General features: G+C 46.8%; 1 protein-coding gene across 3 annotated transcripts in view; it reads left to right on the top strand.

Moving 5' to 3' along the window:
• The window catches only part of Nrp2 (neuropilin 2), a 114,697-nt gene that overhangs the window by 4,874 nt on the left and 91,045 nt on the right, over positions 1 to 18,778 (top strand). For all 3 annotated transcript variants that reach the window (XM_036172725.1, XM_036172726.1, XM_036172727.1), the window contains exon 2: positions 11,220 to 11,397. In XM_036172725.1, the coding sequence (XP_036028618.1) occupies positions 11,220 to 11,397 (178 nt within the window). The remainder of the gene's footprint in view (positions 1 to 11,219; positions 11,398 to 18,778) is intronic.

Raw genomic sequence — 18,778 nt, forward strand, 5'->3', positions numbered from 1 at the left:
GCTGACTCGGTCAATTCAACCTTCAGTCTGAGCTGGGTGATCAGATAAGAGGTGTAAATTGGCTGTGGGAGACAGGTCCGAGGTCAAACAAATCCACTAAGAGCTGCAGGGATAGTCCAAGGACTTGATATGGGGTTTGATGAGTGTTTCAGACTGTCTCCCCCAAAACGTTCCATGGCCGCGGATGGGTCTAATCATTTACAAGTAAAACTGTAAACTCCCGGATTCCTAACAGACAGCCTACTCAGAGCTCTGGGGACTGGTCTCCTGCCCTCATTAAATAAGTGCCCAGTCACCTTTTCCCCAGAAGCGAGTACTGGAGGCGGTGAGGCGGTAACCAGTTGCCAACTGAGTACACAGTGTAAAACAGAGGACAGCGCCCCACAGGGCTTTCTTTAGGCAAGCCCTTACTTGTCCAGGATGCACCAGGTAGAAGAGCGAGTGCCCAGCAGCGCCTCCAGTGTGGGGTTTTATGTCATCCCACCGAGCTCTCAGAGCACCGGACTGGCAAAGTGTGAGATTGGAAAGCTGCAGGGACGCGAGGCTGGGCTCTCGGGACAGGACCCCTGCCGTCTACCAAATGGCTCCAGCCCCCTGCTGTTCAATGGACGGGCGTTCTTAGGGTTCCACCTTCTAGGTCTAGGAAAAGTGAAGAGTGCAAGGGCCAGTTGCTATGCAATGAGGCGTGAGTGCAAGCAACAGTTACTGGGGAGGGGGAGGCGGGGAGCAGTGGGGGAAGGGAGGAAGGAAGCTGAGGCCCCAGGTGTTTGCCATCTCCTTCAACTCTTCATTCAAGTAATTAAAAGAGTGAACTGACCAAGTGTGGGACATTTCTGAGTGGACTGAATTCCAGAGCCAGGCTCACTGGCAGTTTTCAGAACATGTTCCCCAAAGATCCAGTTTGGAAAGATAAGAAGGTGAGTTTTTTTTTTTTTTCCTTTGTAGAAGGCATAAAGCTTGCTAAGTGAAATGGTATTGTCGCTGATTGGCCCTTTCACCAGCCAGCAGATGAGCCCAAATCCAATTGGAGGCCCTTGTGCTAAATCTTGGCCATGTTTCCAACTGAACTCTGAACTGGGCCTATTTAAAAATAAAAACAAAACGGCAGAGTCCCAGCAACCGATGAGAAGGAGGCTTTGTAATCTGAGTCAGTTGGATTTGAAGTCCCCTTTGCCCTATCCAGGTAAGGAGAGTGACTGGCCAGACCTTGTTTCCACAGCCATCTTCTCTATAAAACACCCCCACCCTACCCCTGCTTAGCGGATAGGAGCCTTGTTCCTTCTACAGAATGACAAGTTGCAGGATTGCGAATCAAATAGGAAAGCTAATTTACCCAGAACCAAATTTACTGTTATGTCTTTTGACAAGCATCACACATTTGAAATTCCTTCAACGAAGGAGTCCTAAAAAGTGACCTCGGAGCAGAAGTTCATGGCAACATGAACATATCTGAGGTATCTTATCATCTGGCCATCACTTGCCAGATGAGGTATCCACCTTGAATGGCAGATGTGTTTTTTGAGCCCTAGGAGTTAGCCATTGTCCTGCTCCTTCTAGGAAAGGATTTACCTACTGCTAGCTTTTGAAGAGGATTAACCCATTTCTGGAAGACACTTCAGAAGTTGTGTGTGTCCCATGCCCCTCACTCCTCCAACTCTAGGGTCCTATTGCATTTCTCAAGACTCTATCTGCCTTATAGAGAAAGGGCCCAATAATTAACAGTTTCATTCCCAAGCAAGGTTTAGTGGGGTTGGATTCCAGGACACACTGGCCTTGTCCTGTGGCTGGCCCAGGAGAAAGCTTCTAAAGGTTTAGGAAGCTGTCAAGTTTAGATAAGACTGAGCCCCTATCCTATGGGACCTTGGTTGTATTAATAAGGAGAAATTAATTTTTAACCACTGGGAATGTTGCCAAATTATGTGACCTTTGGCAGACCAGCTGTGCTATAAAAATAAATCCCCCATTTCTGAAAATGCTGCTTCTCTCCAGTAGAACAATAACAATGTGGCAGTTGGGACAAAGATGCTGCTGCAGGCCGGAGAAGAAAGGGGAGGGATGGGTGTTGACAAAAAAAAAAAAAAAATCTGTGATGCTGTGAAACGTGACTGCAGACCTGAGCATCCTACCACCCTCCCCCACACCCCACGCAGAGCTTCCAGAATACAGGAAGAGCACCCCACATAACAGGGAGCCAGGGAGCCTGTGTGTGTGCCCGCAATGGAGAAGGCGTGAGTGCTCCAGGCTGCTCACACCCAGCCTTGAACACATCCCTCATTGTTCACACTGGCCAGTCACTGGCATGGGCAGAGAAAAGGAGTGTTGAATGGGGCAAAATATTTATCTTTCCCTAAGTGCCACCACTAAGTGTCACTGGAGCTTGAGAGCACTGGCGTTGGATTGCTTGGCGTCTCATTAACTGGGAGCCACGTCGTCCAGGTTCACAGTCCAGCTCAGCCAGTTGCCAGCCCTGTCTTCTTCTAAGTGCTCTGTGCTACCAGAGCACTGAATGGCCTTGTGCCTCAGTTTCCTTATCTGTAAAAGGTGTGTTTGGTAACAGTCCCTACTCAGGGTGGCTGTGCTGCATGGCATCACATAGACTTGATGCTTGATGAACCTACTCTGACGTCATTCCATCTTGGAGGCAACCACGGTGGGGCTAACCATCTCATGCTCACACAAACTCTCCAACAACTGTGGGAAGTTTGTTTTATTTTTATGAGATCGATTCATGCTCAGCGGCTCTCTCACTAAACCTTTGTCTGGGTTTTGTGAGCACTGGTGGCTTATCTCCTTGACAAAGTTAGTTCTTCACAGGCCGGTCGGTCCCTCCCGCTGGATCTCATGTCAGCAAAGGGATGTCTCCTCTTTGCATCCTTTTTCCTCCATTTTCTATTTTCCATGTTCTTGCCCCCCCCACCCTTAAATCTGTCTTTTTTTTTTCTTTCTGTTCCTCCCCTCCCTCACCCCTTTCCATCCTTCCTGACTGAAAGTGTGCTCAGCAGGGAATGCTGTATATAAGGCACTCTTTCAAATTTGTAATAACTTCTCCTCTGGCATCAAGTCCCCTCAGCAACTGAACTCAAAAAAAAAAAAAAAAAAAAAAGTCGTCAGAAAAACAAAATAGCTTTTACCCAGCAAGACCCTTAATAGTCCCATTTCCCTCTAGGTCTTCATAAAAAAAGGCATAATCTAATCCAGAAAAAAAAAGAGGGGGTGAGTGGGAATAAAGGGAAGTTCTTCCCAGTAGCTTGCAGTATACAGGGCTCCTTGGCCATCTGAGGGAGAGGGAGAGGGAGAGAGACAGAGCGAGAGAGAGAGAGAGAGAGAGAGAGAGAGAGAGAGAGATCTGGTACCCTGCTCCCAGCCCCTAAAGATGTTCTGATAAGTAGCGATTAGGTTCTGGAGAGAGCCAGTCCTTGAAGAAGATAAAGGGAATTGCAAATTACTGGACCAAATGATAATAATAATTGTGAGAATAAATGGGGGAAAATAAAACAGATGTACCCTGAAGGCATAGTAGGAGCCAGAGATAAAGGCACAGGACAGATTGAGTGGAGGGAGGAGAGTTGAAGTCACGTAGGTGAAAACCCACTACCAGCAACGGCTCACTGATGACGCTGCTGTAGTTTTGTGTCTTGCCAATGCTACTGATAAACAAGTATTTGGAAGTCTCGAGAAGGAACAACAAATGATAAACAATCAACAAAAAGCTTCAGAAAAAATATTATGTTTGCTACTGCTAGATATAACATGTGCATCCACTGAACTTCATCATGACCTAAACTTAGGGTGTCCTTGGAGATCTAGTTCACATTAAGTCCACCTTGGTCTATGCCTTCATGTTATTACCCCAGATAATTAATCCACCATTTTAAAATCTGTATTTATTAACAGTTGACGATAGGAAGGGAAGGGTAGTGGCTGATGTTTTATAATTTGTGGTAGAATGAATTTTTGATATCTAGTGATACTCTATTACAATAAAATAGCATTATTCTAGTTCCATCTTAATTCCTTAATTGGAGAAATCTCATTGAATCTGACAGTTGAGAAAGATGCTGGGTTTGATCGCATAGGACTTGCCAAGGATGGATGGGGAAGGATCCTTGGCCTCAGGTGGCTGGTGGTGTAGCAGAGTGGATAAGGTCATGAACTCTTCCAGCTTTTGAGGTACAGAGAAGGGATGGGTAGTCCCTGACACTCCTGGTGTGGAGGTGAAGAAGGGTCCTCTATGGGTGAGATTTCCAGCAAAGAACACCTTCAGGGGAGAAGGGAAGTGGGAGCAGAGTCATGCTCACTGGTTTGTTTAGGGAAGCTGTAGTTTAGAATACATGGTTAGAAATAACTGCCAATAAAGTTAGAAACAGTGGCTTGGGCTGAATGCAAGGCCCAATTTGCAAGGCCAGGGAGTTCAAGTTTCATGTGCTAACCAAAGGGAGCAATTGACATTTCAACCTAATCTTTAGTTCATCAAAATAACTGAAAATATATATATATTTTTTATTAGCTCCCCCTCCCTTCCTTTGGTGTTTGGAGAGACCTCAAGATTATCCTTCTGTTTCCTTTCCCAAATGTCTGTTAAAACGGTCAGGATTTGTAATCCCAGATCTCTCATCAATGGCATCAAAACTGCATTTGCAGTGAGGTCTGGAAAAGAGAGGACATAAATACAAACTAATGATATTATATCGGCTGCCCTATTGGAATTGCATTTGTTTATGATATAAGATGACAAATAACAAGGTTACCACAGGTGGCATGATTCAAGGTCAGGGAAGGTAATCACGTCAAACCTACATTTTTCCGACTAAGTGACGGGTCATTTTTAGCATCCAAATCGAAGGGAAGGAGGCGTTCCCAAGGTCCCCTACTTCCAGCCCTGTCTTCCAGTTGTGGCCTAGGCGAGTGGGAGATGTGGAAGAGCAGGGTTTGTTTCATTTCTTCCTGCCTTCCTTGCACATGTGCTGACTTCCTCTCCTGCTTCTGGTTCCTTGTCTTTCCTCCCATCCCAGATGGTTCTTTTATTCAGATTTTGAACTTTATCACTGCAAACGTTCATGGGGATTCTCATTTTCCGTACCTCCGGGAGTCCATTGCTCACTGCCACCCGGCCTCATAAATTGAGGAGATTGCACACACACACACACACACACACACACACACACACACACACACCCCAGTTGCCTGAGGAAGTGGTCAAATGGCCGCATTCCTGGGCTGATGGATTGGCTCATTTCTTCCCAGCTCAAGCCAAGATATGGATTTTATGAGACTGTCTTGTGACAGGCTGAAGTCACTTTGAATAAAACAAAATCTAGCCTCAGCTCGAAGAAATAACTCTTCAAGGAAGCTTATCCTGAGTCAGTGAACAAAATTTGGCTAAAACCCCAAGCAAAGGACTTAGATGGTCTGGGTGGGGGATTTGATGATGTTATTCTAGATCTTTCTCCATGCATCCCTGATGTTGACATGCTCACACAAGGAGCTGTGTGTCCATACTATTTATAAACAAGCAGCCAAAGTGCCAGTTCAGAAGCTCACATCAATACAGCCAATGTGATTAAAAGAGACATTCAGACTCTCCATAATGCAAGACAGGCATGCTCAAGTGGAGACCCTAGCATTTGGTTTCTGCCTTACCAAATAAATGAACCAAAGGGCAACACCTTATTGTCTCAGGAAGAAGAGACCCCTTTGAATTTGAGGAATTTGAGGTCACTCATCAGGTGATAGGAACTCTCCCCCACCTCATGGTATGGGCTTTGAATTTTAGAACTGGAAATAGTCTTTCAAAGGAGAGGGGAAAGTCTCAGCATGGTGGACTCACTTGCCCAAGGCCATACAGCTTGCCAGTGGTGTAACTAGATTTGATTATGAGGCTCTTTATCCTCACTCAGCGTTTTCCAGTTAACCGTCCAGGAACAGCCAGTGATAGGAGAAGGTGGCCACCTCCCGTTTTTAAGCAGGGGAAGAAGAGCATCTTCTTTGCCTTGCTATGAATAATTAGATGGAAGTAATGTTGGATTAAGAGCAGGACGGGATTGTGTTGTGAGTAAAGACTAAGTTGTAAAAAGTTTCCAAGGGAAGTGATGTGGTACACAGTGACCCTCAGGCATCCAGTAGCCCCTCCATGCCTGCGAGGAATGGTTCTGCACTCCCAACAGATGCTTGAAACCATGGATAGTGCCCAACACAATAGACTACATGTTTTCCTATGCATATGTACCTGTGACAATGTTTAATTTATAAATGAAGCACACTAAAAGATTAATAATAGCTAACAATAAAATATAACAATTACAATAGCATACCACAATAAAAGGTTATGTAAATGTATAGCCTACCTATCATCTATGTATCCTCTGTCTACTGTTGTGAATGTGCTCTTCTATCAATGATTCCATGTGTTCTCATGTAAAGAAGTCAATAACTAAGAAGGACTTAGCAGCAGTGTTAGGCTGCTGCTGACCTAACTATGTGCCAGAAGGAGGGTCATCAAGGTATGGCAATGTCTTTGACCACAAATAACTGAAATCGTGGAAGGGGGAACCACAGAGAAGTGGGGGTTACCCACAGGAGAAGTAGATGTCTCTAATCTACCCTCTTGTCTTTGTGGCACTTTAAAGTCACAGAGATCCAAGCCCAATGGGTTTCAAACAGATCCAGGAGGTCCCAGAGAATCCCATGAGAAATGAGGGGAGAGCCTAGAAGCCAAAGTGACTTTCTGAGCTTTCTGGTTCCTTTCCTGGGAGCATCCAAGGAGAGTTTCTCTTTTTTACCTACATTGGGACAGCTGTCAGGTGGTGGTGGCGGCGGCGGCGCACGCCTTGAATCGCAGCACTCAGGAGGCAGAAGCAGGTGGATCTCTGTGAGTTCGAGGCCAGCCTGGGCTACAGAGCGAGTTCCAGGACAGGAACTAAAACTACACAGAGAAACCCTGTCTTGAAATATATATGACAACTACATACCTACTACAGTCCACACTGGATTAAATATATAAAGGTGAGACCCCGGGAGGCCCCACTCAAGTAAGAAGTAAGCTTCTCCCCTCTTTTTACCAATGTCAAGCGCTCACCTCCACCGCTCAGTCAACACACACACACACACACACACACACACACACACACACACACACACACACCTTTGACAGTTACCTCACTACTCCCAGAGTCAGCCAACTACCAAATGTCCCTATTCATGCTTTCTTTCCAGTCTACTAACCTAGGGGTCTATACAGGCTCCATCTGTGGTCACAGGTGTTGGAGCAAGCCATCAGAATTCTTATTATTAAAGGAGCTCAGAACCAGGCGCTGGAGAGATGGCTGGTGAAGAGGACTTTCGGCTCTTTCAGAGAGGACTCAGGTTCAGTTCCCAGCACCCACATGGTCACTTACACCCATCTGTAACTCCAGGAGAGTTCCAGGAGATCAGGTGCCCTCTTCTGGCCTCCAAGGACTCCAGGCATATATGTGGTGCACATACATACATGTAGGCAAAGCTCTCGTGCATATAACACATACAAAATAAATAAATCTTAAAAAAAAAAAAAGGCAAAATCCTCACCACAGTCTGCCCTGAGTTTTATCATCAAATTCAGGCAACACCATTTTCCTTTAAAACAACTCCAATTAACTTTCCTAGATGGCAGACTAGATTTATAAGAGTTTGTCTTCTGCACTTTTTTAATATCTCCTCAAAATCAAATATTACTAAGGAGCTCTGTCTTAATTCAGGCTCTCTAGGAGAGCCTAAGTGAAGGAGTAGGAAATTCTTTAATGTTCAGTGGGGGTGGGGGGCGATATCAGGAAACCCATAGGCCTATTAGATGGTGCTCAACTGCGTGATATGAGCAGAGATGTAGAAATTTAGAGAAAAAAAAAATTGGCATTTTACTTTTCAAGTAAAAGCACTGAAGTATTCACTATGAGGGAAAAATCTAAACTCTGAGACTGTAGGAGTTAGCTTTCTCTTCCCTAGAAGTTATGTGTAGCGGTGTCTCACCAGGTCCTCTCTCCCACTGACCCCTGACCTGCCCAGCTCACCCCTCAGGCTTCCCTCCCTCCTCCTCTTTGGGAAATAAATTCGCCCCAGGTGAAAGGTGTGCACAAAATAGTTGCAAAATGAACTCCCTTGTCAACTCACCAAACAGGCTCCGTGGCTCCAACCTTAGCAGGGTCTGGTTCCCTCCCTGAGTAAGACTGGCCCTTAGGGTTTGCCCTTGAGTTCAACTTTCTCTCCACTTGGTTTGATGGCTCTAAAACAAGACAGAAAGCGTTTATGAAGTTCTTTGGGAGCACAATAAAGGCCCACAAAGTAATGGATGATCTAGCTCTTCACAAGACATTCTAGCTAATTCTTACTGGGGCAAGCTTGTACTTAATACATGCAACCCCCCCCCCCCCCCCCACCCCCCCACTGCAATCTAGAAATGAAAAGATCAATTATCAAGAAGAGACTTAGAAGGATTTAGTGTGTTTTCTTTATAGTTTTTACTGCTGCCTTTCAAGAATTTGGTTCTCTCCAAGAAAAATAAAGACAGAAATTCTAGTATTTATCTTTGTGGATATATGTCTGTGCAAATGATGTGTGATTATTTTATGAGAGGGTGAAAACGTGTGTACAGGACTGAAGTGTGAATTACTGATACGTGTATGTAATTGATGGGAGCTCAGGATCTATGTGTGTGTGCTTCTGAGTGTGAATGCAGCCTAAGCAAGAGTGTCCATTTATAAATGTATGGGTATTGAAAGGGTTAACAACACACAACTGAGGCAGATGTTAACGAGTCCACAGATATTTCATTAAGTGTCTTGATTTTCTTCTGATAAAGAATTGATGGCGGGGTGGGAACAGGGGAAAGCGGTAGGGTTTTCTTTTTTCTTTCAGTTAATAAATTTCAACAGCAGGAGTGCAGACTATTGGCTACAGAGCAGGGTAGAGTTAAGCAAAATTTCTGTTGTGGGGCAGTAATTAGGCTGAGTGCAGATAAGAAATGAAACCTTTCTGGGAGGAAGTTTTGTTCCTGATTCCATTGCTGATCTGTGTGCATGGTCTAGATGCAGAAAGCCTGGGGTTCTGGGATTTGCATTGGTGGCCCACGCCTTGAATCCCAGCACTCAGGAGGCAGAGGCAGGCAGATCTCTGTGAGTTCGAGGCCAGCCTGGTCTAGAGAGCAAGATCCAGGACAGGCACCAAAACTACAGAGAGAAACCCTGTCTCGAAAACAAACAAACAAACAAACAAAATGAGTAATTGGCGAGAAGCAGGGCAGGGGGCTTACATGATGGGGAAATCATAAGGTTACTAAATAGGAGCTCTGCTCAACTTTCTCCCATGAGTTCCAAGGCACAAAGCATGGTTTGGGGGTGAGGCCGGGCAGTTTTCTGAGAAAAAAAAAAAAAACTGGCAGGGGGCTGGCCCAAGCAGAACATTCTTTCCTCTGCTCCTTTGACAAAAGAGCTAGTGAGCTAAGTGCCGGCTCTAAGTACCCACATGTCTGCCTCATCAGAGGGCGTCTACCAGCCTCTTTCACCTACCAAAGCCTAGACTGATGGGCCACCATGTGACCAGCTGCAAGATACTGGTACCTGCGTTGGGGGAGTGCTCTGGGGGAGCCTGCACAGCCTGCAGGCATGGGCTGCAGAGGCAGGGGAGGGGAGGTGGAAGCATCTGGGTGGAAGGGATGGACCCATTGTCCTCCAGGCCTGGGGAGGATGCAGGGTCATTAGGTAGAGGATGATACTGTAGCTGTTAGCCCGAGGAAACGGCTCACTTTTGTTTTCTACCCAGTAGGAAATGGACCTGAATCCATTAGATTCTGGGCAGTTGAACTCGGCACAGTTTGAGCCCTTGGAAGCTAGATGCCAAAAAGGCTACTTGTGTGGATTTGTGTCCCACCACCATTGTGCAGCATGCCTATCATTTATGCATTTAAAGCCTGTCAGGCTGGCAGTCCGCAGCAGAGGGCTGGGAGACAGTAATGCCAACAGACACAGGGGCTGCTAAAGTGCACCTGTAGAGTTAAAAATGCATGACCCATTCCCTCTTTGAGGGAACACAGGAGAAAGACCCCCGTCCTAGAGGGTGTCTGCTGAGCTGTAATACATAATTCACGGGCCCATGCTGGTCCATGCAGATGGCGGTATTAAATCGTGATTGATGCTCAGAGACACACAACGCTCACAAACAGCTCTGAGAGGTTTCAGAACACTTCCGTGTCTCCTGTGCCCCTCTGCTCTAACTGGAGTATTAAGCGAACCCCACTATTTCCCAAGAACCCCTGCTAAGGATGGCAGACGTCCCCTCCTGGATAGATGAGAATCTTGAAATGTCATCACCTACCATTTCAACCTTTGAAGGTTGCCCCTTCCCTTCTGTTTACCTCCGGGGGTGGGGGAGAGCCCTCTCTTCCCCTGCCTCTCCCTTTCCAGAAGCACCAGCACACTCTGGTGGCCATGGAGCCAGAGGGACAGACAGTAGGCAGAAAGCTAAGGCGTCTGGTCTGCCCAACACAAAGCACCTTTGTGGAAAAGCTGAGATCGGAGCCAGGGATCCTCCGATACAGAGCCTTCCACTGGGTGTATAATGAAATAATAAATCAAATCTGTGGTGTGCGTGGAATTCAATGTTTGGGGGGGGGGGTGGGGGTTCTTTAAAAACAAGCTGAAATCACACTCTAGGGCCTGTTTTGGCCCAAAGCTGAAAGTGCCTCCTTCCACCTCTTGTAATTGTTGCCAGGCTTGTGGGTTAGTACCCACAAAACCACGACTGTCAGTTCCTGGAGCCCGGCTGCTGGCTCCCTGTGCTGGGCTAGGAGACACCCAATAAAATGAAGGACTTATGAGACAAAGAAAGAGATAGGAGGCTTGAAGGAAGAGAGGAAGATGGTCAAGAAAGGGAGACAGGAAAAGGCAGACTTCTTAAGAGTATACTCTTATTTTTATAATCTCCAGCCTTGTAATTGGAATACTTATGACCATCTTCTGGATTGTGTGTATGAGTGTGTGTGTGTGTGTGTGTGTGTGTGTGGTGTGGGGGGCGTTGGGTGGCTACGAGGAGTGAAGAGCTGAAATAATCTCTTCCACTGAATGAATAAATAGGTTAGTCTCCTGGACTGCCATAAAAGGTCTGTAAAATAGTCATTGGGGTGGAGAGGAAAGGCCGAGGGAGGCTGCTGGAGCGTATCTCAAGTCCTCTGGTGCTGTTTGCCTCTCTTCCAGACCCTCCCTGTGGAGGTCGGCTGAATTCCAAGGATGCCGGCTACATCACCTCCCCGGGTTATCCCCAGGACTACCCGTCCCACCAGAACTGTGAGTGGGTTGTGTACGCACCGGAACCCAACCAGAAGATCGTCCTCAACTTCAACCCTCACTTCGAAATCGAGAAACATGATTGCAAGTAAGCACAGCCCCGCGGATGGGGACACGCACATCTGGCCACTGCCCTTCTATTTGGCCCATGAAGGGCAGTTGTGGGTCCCAGCCACTGGAATAAGGTAGAGAAAACAGTGGCGCCCTATCTGCAAAAGTTGGCAGTGGGGAAGAGTGTCCATGGGGGCAGGAAGTGGGCTACAAAACTCCACTTATTGGCTCTATGGTTTACCTCCCCTTGGAGAGCTCCCCCATTTCAACTGCTGCCTTCTCTGGGAGCCCCACCAGCTTCCCAAGTAAAATAGTAGCTGGACCCTCAAATATATCCAAGACTAGGGATTGGCTTATTTCTTTCTGAGGGGGCTGCTCATTGCTTTAAAAGAGCAAGAAGTACTGGGTTGATGAAGGCAGATTTAAGTCTCCAATTGATTCTTGATGTCTGCGCTGCCCAGGTTACTATCAAAGATGCAGGTATGGATTTGTTCTACAAACACAGTTCTAATTGCTCCGCGAATGATTAAGCCACTCAGTTCTCACGATGGCCCTGGGAAGTCCATGCCACCATGACCTCCATTTTAACACGAGAACACTAAGGCACAGAGAAGTGTAGTCAGTCACTCAAGGTGACTCAGCTGACCTTGCCACAGGACATCAGTTTAGCCAGCTTGGAAATGTGAACAAGCTAGACAGCTGCTTTGGAGATGCCGCCCTCGGCTGGGTGGGGAAGCAGGCTGAGTAGTCGTGTGAAGCATAGAGATGGCTGAGTGGTTATTAAAGCTCTACCCTAGGTGTTTCCTCGTGAATCAAAAGTGAAAGTGTTCGGGCCAATGGCAGTTTGGGTCTTTAACCACAAGCTCTGGTAAGCGTTCAGTGTTCACATGATGAACAAGCATTCTGAGCGTTACTGCGACCGAGGAATTGTGAGCCCTGAATAATTAATAAGGGGACAGCTTGTGGGACAGGTATAAGAAAGCAGGTGATACCCCTGGCCTCCATTGCACACAGGCTTCGGGCCAGGCCAGACTTCCTCCAAAGGAAACAAGAGCTGTCTGTAACTAGTGCTAAACTCTGAGGCCCGGGGAACCCTTGTCATTATTACCCTCCCAGGACCACTTTGCACCTACAGAATGGTTTCCTTCTTACAGGAGGTAGTCTGGGTTGAAAATCAGAGTTTCCCGGATGGATGCCGCACATGACCGAGAGTCACAGGATGGGGTTTCTAATTCCAGGGCCAGTCTTGGCTGCCTGGATGTCCTAGCAGATCCGTTCCCTTTTATCTGTGTTACACAGACACGCTAGACACATTGACTCAGCGTCCATGGGCTTCCACTTCCCCAGCGGTGAACTTCACAAAGATTTCGGGTTAGAACGGTTTCTGTGAAAGGTATTTTGGGTCCTGGAGCCTTTGGCGAGGCTGCAGAAGGGTTGGCGTCAACTGAAGTATAATGTACAGGGTGCTTGAGAATGAGCTCAGAGAAATTTGACTAAGCACCTCTCTGGATGGAGGGCCAGATTTGGTTCTGCTGATACCAGCAAAATCTCTAGGGGAAATTGCTAAGAGGCCATTTTATGGATATTCACGATGACAGAGGAAAAGGGCCCAGCTTTTTAGAAGGTTGGATCCAGATGGCACTGATCAAAGTTCCAAATATATTGGGAAGACTAAAAGGCTAAGGAAGCATACTCCAGCCCCAGGACCCATCCTCCAGGGTAGGGAGAACCTGGTGTGGAGCACTGGTCAGCAGAAAGGACACAAGCCTCACCCTTGCTGGAGTCTGAAGGGAGGAAGTAGGCAAGTTCCAGGCTATCTCCCAGCTTCTCAGCCTTCCTAAGCCGCTTCCTGTTTTCCTCCCCACTCCCCATCCATGCTGCTGGCTTCAACCTAAAAGGTCGAAGAGGTCAGAAAAAAAATCTTTCTGGAATCTATTCCCCCCCCCTTCCCCCTCTCCTCCTCCCCCCATGCCAAACTGTCAGCAAAGCTCCTCTCAGGTTAAACTTCACCCACTTAGCCTTCTCTGAGTCCCCCACCACCGGTCCCCCATTCCCTATTCTCTGTCTCTCTCATTAATTTTTATGTTTAGAAGGCCGTATCTGGTCTCTCAGCCTCCTTGCTCATGATCATTTGCCTGCCAAATAAGGGGCTTGCCTCTCCCCATGCCTCACTTTACTTTCTTGGGAAAGGAACATTTCATCTCATTAAATCCTGGAAGTTCTGTCTTGTTCGTATACTCTTTACAACTTCTGCTCTTCCACACTGCATTTTTTTTTCCTCCAAAGAGCCCCTGGGTTTGTAAAGCATTTGCTATCAAAGGAAATCAGCCTCCTCTCTCTTCACATCTTGGGGACATGTTTAATTGTCTACCTCAAAGCTTACGGGGTGCCTCTTCCAACAGAAAACTGCCTCAGCTGCCCTTCTGTGGGTGGGCAACAGCTCTCAGCAGAAAGCAGAAGTGAGGAGAAAAGGCTGCCCACATTTTCTCTTCTGCTTTCTGTCCATGGAATTGCCTAGAAAAACTGCCCTTTGACCCCAGACCTGGGCCCTGGCAGGAAGGATTATTCTGGTGTGTGGCACCTAACCCTTTGTCTTTCTATGCCTTAAAATCCCCACCCCCAAGGTCAAGGCTGTTACTGAGCAAACCCCAGACGGAATCTTTTCCTGACCCTTGCTCGTTCATTTTGTTCCACTGAAGCTTGCTGTCTGCTCGGAAAATTTCACTCACAAGCAAAGCCACCCTCTCTGTTAGCTTTGCCTGCCTCCTCCCTCAGGCTATCCACAGGGAGCCAAACCCTAAGCAACTGTCCCAGGGACCAGGTAGCAACTAGAGGCAGAAGCAAAGGCCACTGTGGTGTTGCCAGCTGCCTGTGCCCAGGGACAAAAAGACAGGACTCAGGGCTGTCTGGGCAAAGAGAGAGAGAATCCAATTCATCCCCCCTGGGAGCAGAAGATACCAGGAGGCTGCCGCCTCGGCAGACAGAGAGGCCATTCGCTTGAGTCATCAGCCAGAGAGTTCGATGTTATGGTTTTAGAAACACATACACACGAGGCTGAGTATTTTTCCATTTCTAAAGTTTGAACTGTGCATATTTTTAAAACACTTACCAACATGCCATCCTGCACAACTTATTCTTCAGTCTTCAAGCAGGCCACACACACACACACACACACACACACACACACACACACACACACACACCACTAGTAACTACAACCAAAAGTAACTATAATCAAGAGCTAGTTCCTTGAAAGAACAAGAGCTTACCAAATAGGTATCTTGAAAATATTTTTAGGAAGTTCAAAAGCCACTAGGAAGCCATACAAGTACATTTCTTAGGCCAGCAACCTCACACGCAAGTCTACTTAGATTCAGAGCAAAATACCTCATTCATGTCAAAATGAACACTATTGAAGAACGGTGTTTTCCTGGGTGGAGTTCCTTAGTGAAAAAGTCCCAGAGCGTTTTAAATCACATGCCACACTTCCCTATTTTCTTAAACAGAGTCAACAGTTAAGGAGAGTCATTTTTCGTTCTTGATGATTCAGGACAGTAATTCTAAACTTCACTTCTTCCTGAGCGATGGAGGCCAAGTAATGTTCTCTTTGGAACTGACTTAACTTGAGGAAGTGTGCACTGGAGTGCAGTACCGACAGAGGTCAGGAGAGGGCGCAGGACCTCGTTGTGAACTGCCTGATGTTGGTGCTGTGAACAGAACTCTTGTCCTCTTCAGTTCACATCTGAGTTTTTGTTGAGCTTTTCAACTTCTAAGCCATCAGTTTACCCCTTCCTCAAAACCATGACAGCAACTATTTTGTTGTGCCCATTTATGTCATTACAATAAGTTAGCAAGCATGTTAAATGCCTCTGCAGGCTATCATGGGAAACTTGAGACTATTTTTTCCTGGTATTCCTTTGAAATTTATTTATTTATTTATTTATATTTTATGTATAAGTGCTCCGCATATGTCCCTGCAGGCCAGAAGAGGGCGCCAGATCTCATTACAGATGGTCATGAGCCGCCATGTGGTTGCTGGGAACTGAACTCAGGTCCTCTGGAAGAGCAGCCAGTGAGTGCTCTTAACCACGGAGCCATCTCTCCAGCCCTTTCTCCTGGTATTCTTGCTATTAGTTCTTGTTGTGAGGAGCCTTCCTCCTACAGCCTTCTGACTTCTTTTGAATTTTTATTTTTTTATTTTTTGCATGTGTATCAATTTTGCTGTAGAAAAATCTTCACTGCCTAAGCTAAAGATTAGGTCCTGGGGCTCAAAAATTTCAACCTTAAGCCAGTGCAAATTCAAGGCCAACAATTTGTATTTGCTCCATTCAGCCAAGATCACAGCAGAGTAAAGGCTTTCTAAAGACTGAGCCCCCCCCCCACCCACCCACCTTCCCTGACTGAGCATGACACAGCACCCATAGTTCTCAGTGTTGGTTTAGATTGTGGTTCCTTCTCCTCCCCACCCACCCACCCACCCAGTCTGCTACAATATGGAAATGGGCATTTGGCCTCTGGCCAAGTGTCCTAGCTAAACAAGATACTCTTGTGTTTACTCAACTGCAGAGGGATCCTTTAAGTCTGAGAAGATGTGTCTGTCCTCTCACAGTAGGTGACTATATTTTAAAACAAGTAGCAGATTCCAGGATTGATAAATTAATGCTTATGTTAAACAGAGAAAAGAAACCAGACCTCAATAATCTGGTCTCCCCCGTCCCCCGCCAAACGATTAGTGTTTCCTTGTGCCGGGTAAACATCCAATATTCCCAGCAACCGAACACAGCCTTCCATCTCTATGAGGACCCTGAGCTCCCACTGCACACACTGTCCCACCCTCCCTGGCCACTCTTCTCCTGGGCTCCTTGCTCCCTCTATGTGCCTTTTACTAGCTGCTGCTCCAAGCCACCTCGACTTGACTATCTCTTCCTACATAATCACTTTGCGTTCTGAGTGGGTAAACGCTCCAGTGGCACAGTACCATCTCTGAACTGCAGCACCCAGCCCTGGAGGGACCTGAGGAGGTGTGTGCCGAAGCTTGTTTTATTGATGTTCTGCCATTGATTGTGCCAAGGCATAGGTAGGTGTGATATGAACTGTGTTGGAGGGCAGGCAGGTCTGGTTTCCCCGTTCTTCCATCAGAGATTACAAAGCAGTGACATAAAGATGATAAAAGTCTAGGCTATAAATGTCACTGGCTATTCAAACTTGGGTCTGTCACCCACAAAATGACCATGGGCCATTCACTCTGTGCCTAGGCAGTGCCTAACAAAGCACCTATTTAGTGCTGAGCTTGAGGGCCAGTTTTGGAAATACAGAGGTTGGTATACCGTACCCTTTGACCTGGTAGACCTTGGGGTTCCAGAGTAGGAGGTGGTGAGGTCAAGCTGCCCCAGCTGGCACAGTACTTCTGAGCCTGGCAGTAGATTGGCACTTGGCAGTCTCTGTCTTAATTAATAGTGACAGGAAGGCATGTGACGTGGCCACCCCTCTTTCCTGCTTGCAGATAATGAAACATGGCCTCACAGAGCTCAAGCAAGTGGTCTTAGGTCCTGCCCTGTGAAGGGGCTGGGAAGGGATTTGAACCCTACTTTCCAGTCTGTATTCTTTACTATTACGTTGCCTGCCTTCCCCTCTCCCACACTGTGTGCTATGACTGTGACATGATGGGAGCCTGGTATATGAGTCCATATACCAGCCTAGGCTAGAAAATCCAGGGAGGCTCCCTGGAAGAGGTGTTTCCTATACTGACCCTCGAGACGTCAGGCAGGCAAAGGGGGCTGTGCATGGCTAACGGTCAGGGCAGAGGGTGGCGCACTGAATAGCCTGAAGAGAGAGGGCTGTGGGTAGCTCTGGGAAGCACAGTCATAAAGATGGCCGACCTCCATTTCCTTCCCTCCCCAGTTAGGGTAGAAGGTTGCCCTTGTGACTTGTTGATATAAACCCTCTTCCTGGCAAAAGGTGCCTGATGATGTTACTTAACTCTATTTCCTGGCCAGGCGACTTCCACCAGCTCCTTAGGAGAGGGACCCAGGGCAGGAAGCAGGAAAGGGTGAGATTACGGAGCCTCTGGAGCCCCCACCCTCTTATTATTGTAGCGTCTGTTCCCTGTGTCCAGATGTCCTGAGTGTAGTGCCCGAGAGTGTGGTCCGCTCTGGGAAAGTCCAGGTAACAAGCTGGATTAAATCCTCAATCACTTATTCCTCCTGCACAGACTCTGGACCCCTTCTCCTTCCACGAGAAACCGAATTACCCCGTTGGAGGTGTGGCTTCAGCTGGGGTCACCTCAAGTCAACACAGAGCCAGTCTCCATGGTGCAGGGGGCTGCCATATGCTGGCTCAGGAGGGACCCTTGGGTTGATTACTCATGACATTGTGACAGATTTACTGCCTGCCCACCACAGAAATATCCCCATTCTCTGAGGATCCAGTGAGCATTAGTATTTTTCTATATTGCAACAACCCTCCTAATGACAGAAACAGACCCACCTCTGGGAGCGTGGTGCAATAATGAGACCAGTTCCTTTAGCCAGAGCCCAGCTACCAGCTGACCCGGCTGTCCTCCACAACCTTGACCAAGGACTCCCGCTGCCCAACCACTTCAGCTCACCCAAGAAGTGGGAAACAACACCCCACAGATTTTTCTCCTCCTCTCACCAAGGTTAAAGGAGCAGTTGGGACAACAGTTATTTTTGGCTGCTTGTTTTTAAATATGCGATGTTGCAATCCCAACTGTCTCCATGCAAGCGAGCTTCACTGTGGCTGTCTTTCTTAACAATGCATTTTATCTTCTGATTGAGAAAATCACTTGAGATTTTATCATACACGATCCCCCTTGCTCTGCCTCTCAACCCTGGCACCTTCTTGAAACCTGGAGATCCCAGAGGGCCAGCACCTCACCCCATGTAACTCCATGTAATTCTCCCATCTAATTACACTGGCAGGCTGTCTTAAGAAATTCAGAGGGACAGGGAGACAGATAAACGTGTGGAGGGGATAAAGCAGAGAAAGGGAGATAACATGTCAAGACATTCGACTTCTCTACAGAGGGATTTGTGTGTCCCTGTAATCCTCAATCCCGTAGAAAAAAATACGCTCTTTTTGATTGTTTTAGAAGTGAGGAATCGAGACCTTGATGGGAGACACTCAAGAGATAACTTAATTCCATTTTTCTATTCCTGGCTAGATAAATCATCACACACTCACAGCCCTTGTCTTATCTTTTAGAAATAATAATAATAATAATAATAATAATAATAATAATAATAATAATAAACAACCCTCCATAATCACCCTGCGTTATGAGACCTTTTGGCTCACAACCCATCCCAGTTGATTGCAGAATAGATGGCTGTATTCAATTTACATAATCAAAAGTTTTTTTCCTAGAAGGAAAATCCACGAAAAAAAAAAGTTAGTTG

Source organism: Onychomys torridus, chromosome 23, assembly GCF_903995425.1.
Source record: "Onychomys torridus chromosome 23, mOncTor1.1, whole genome shotgun sequence".
Classification (NCBI taxonomy): domain Eukaryota; kingdom Metazoa; phylum Chordata; class Mammalia; order Rodentia; family Cricetidae; genus Onychomys; species Onychomys torridus.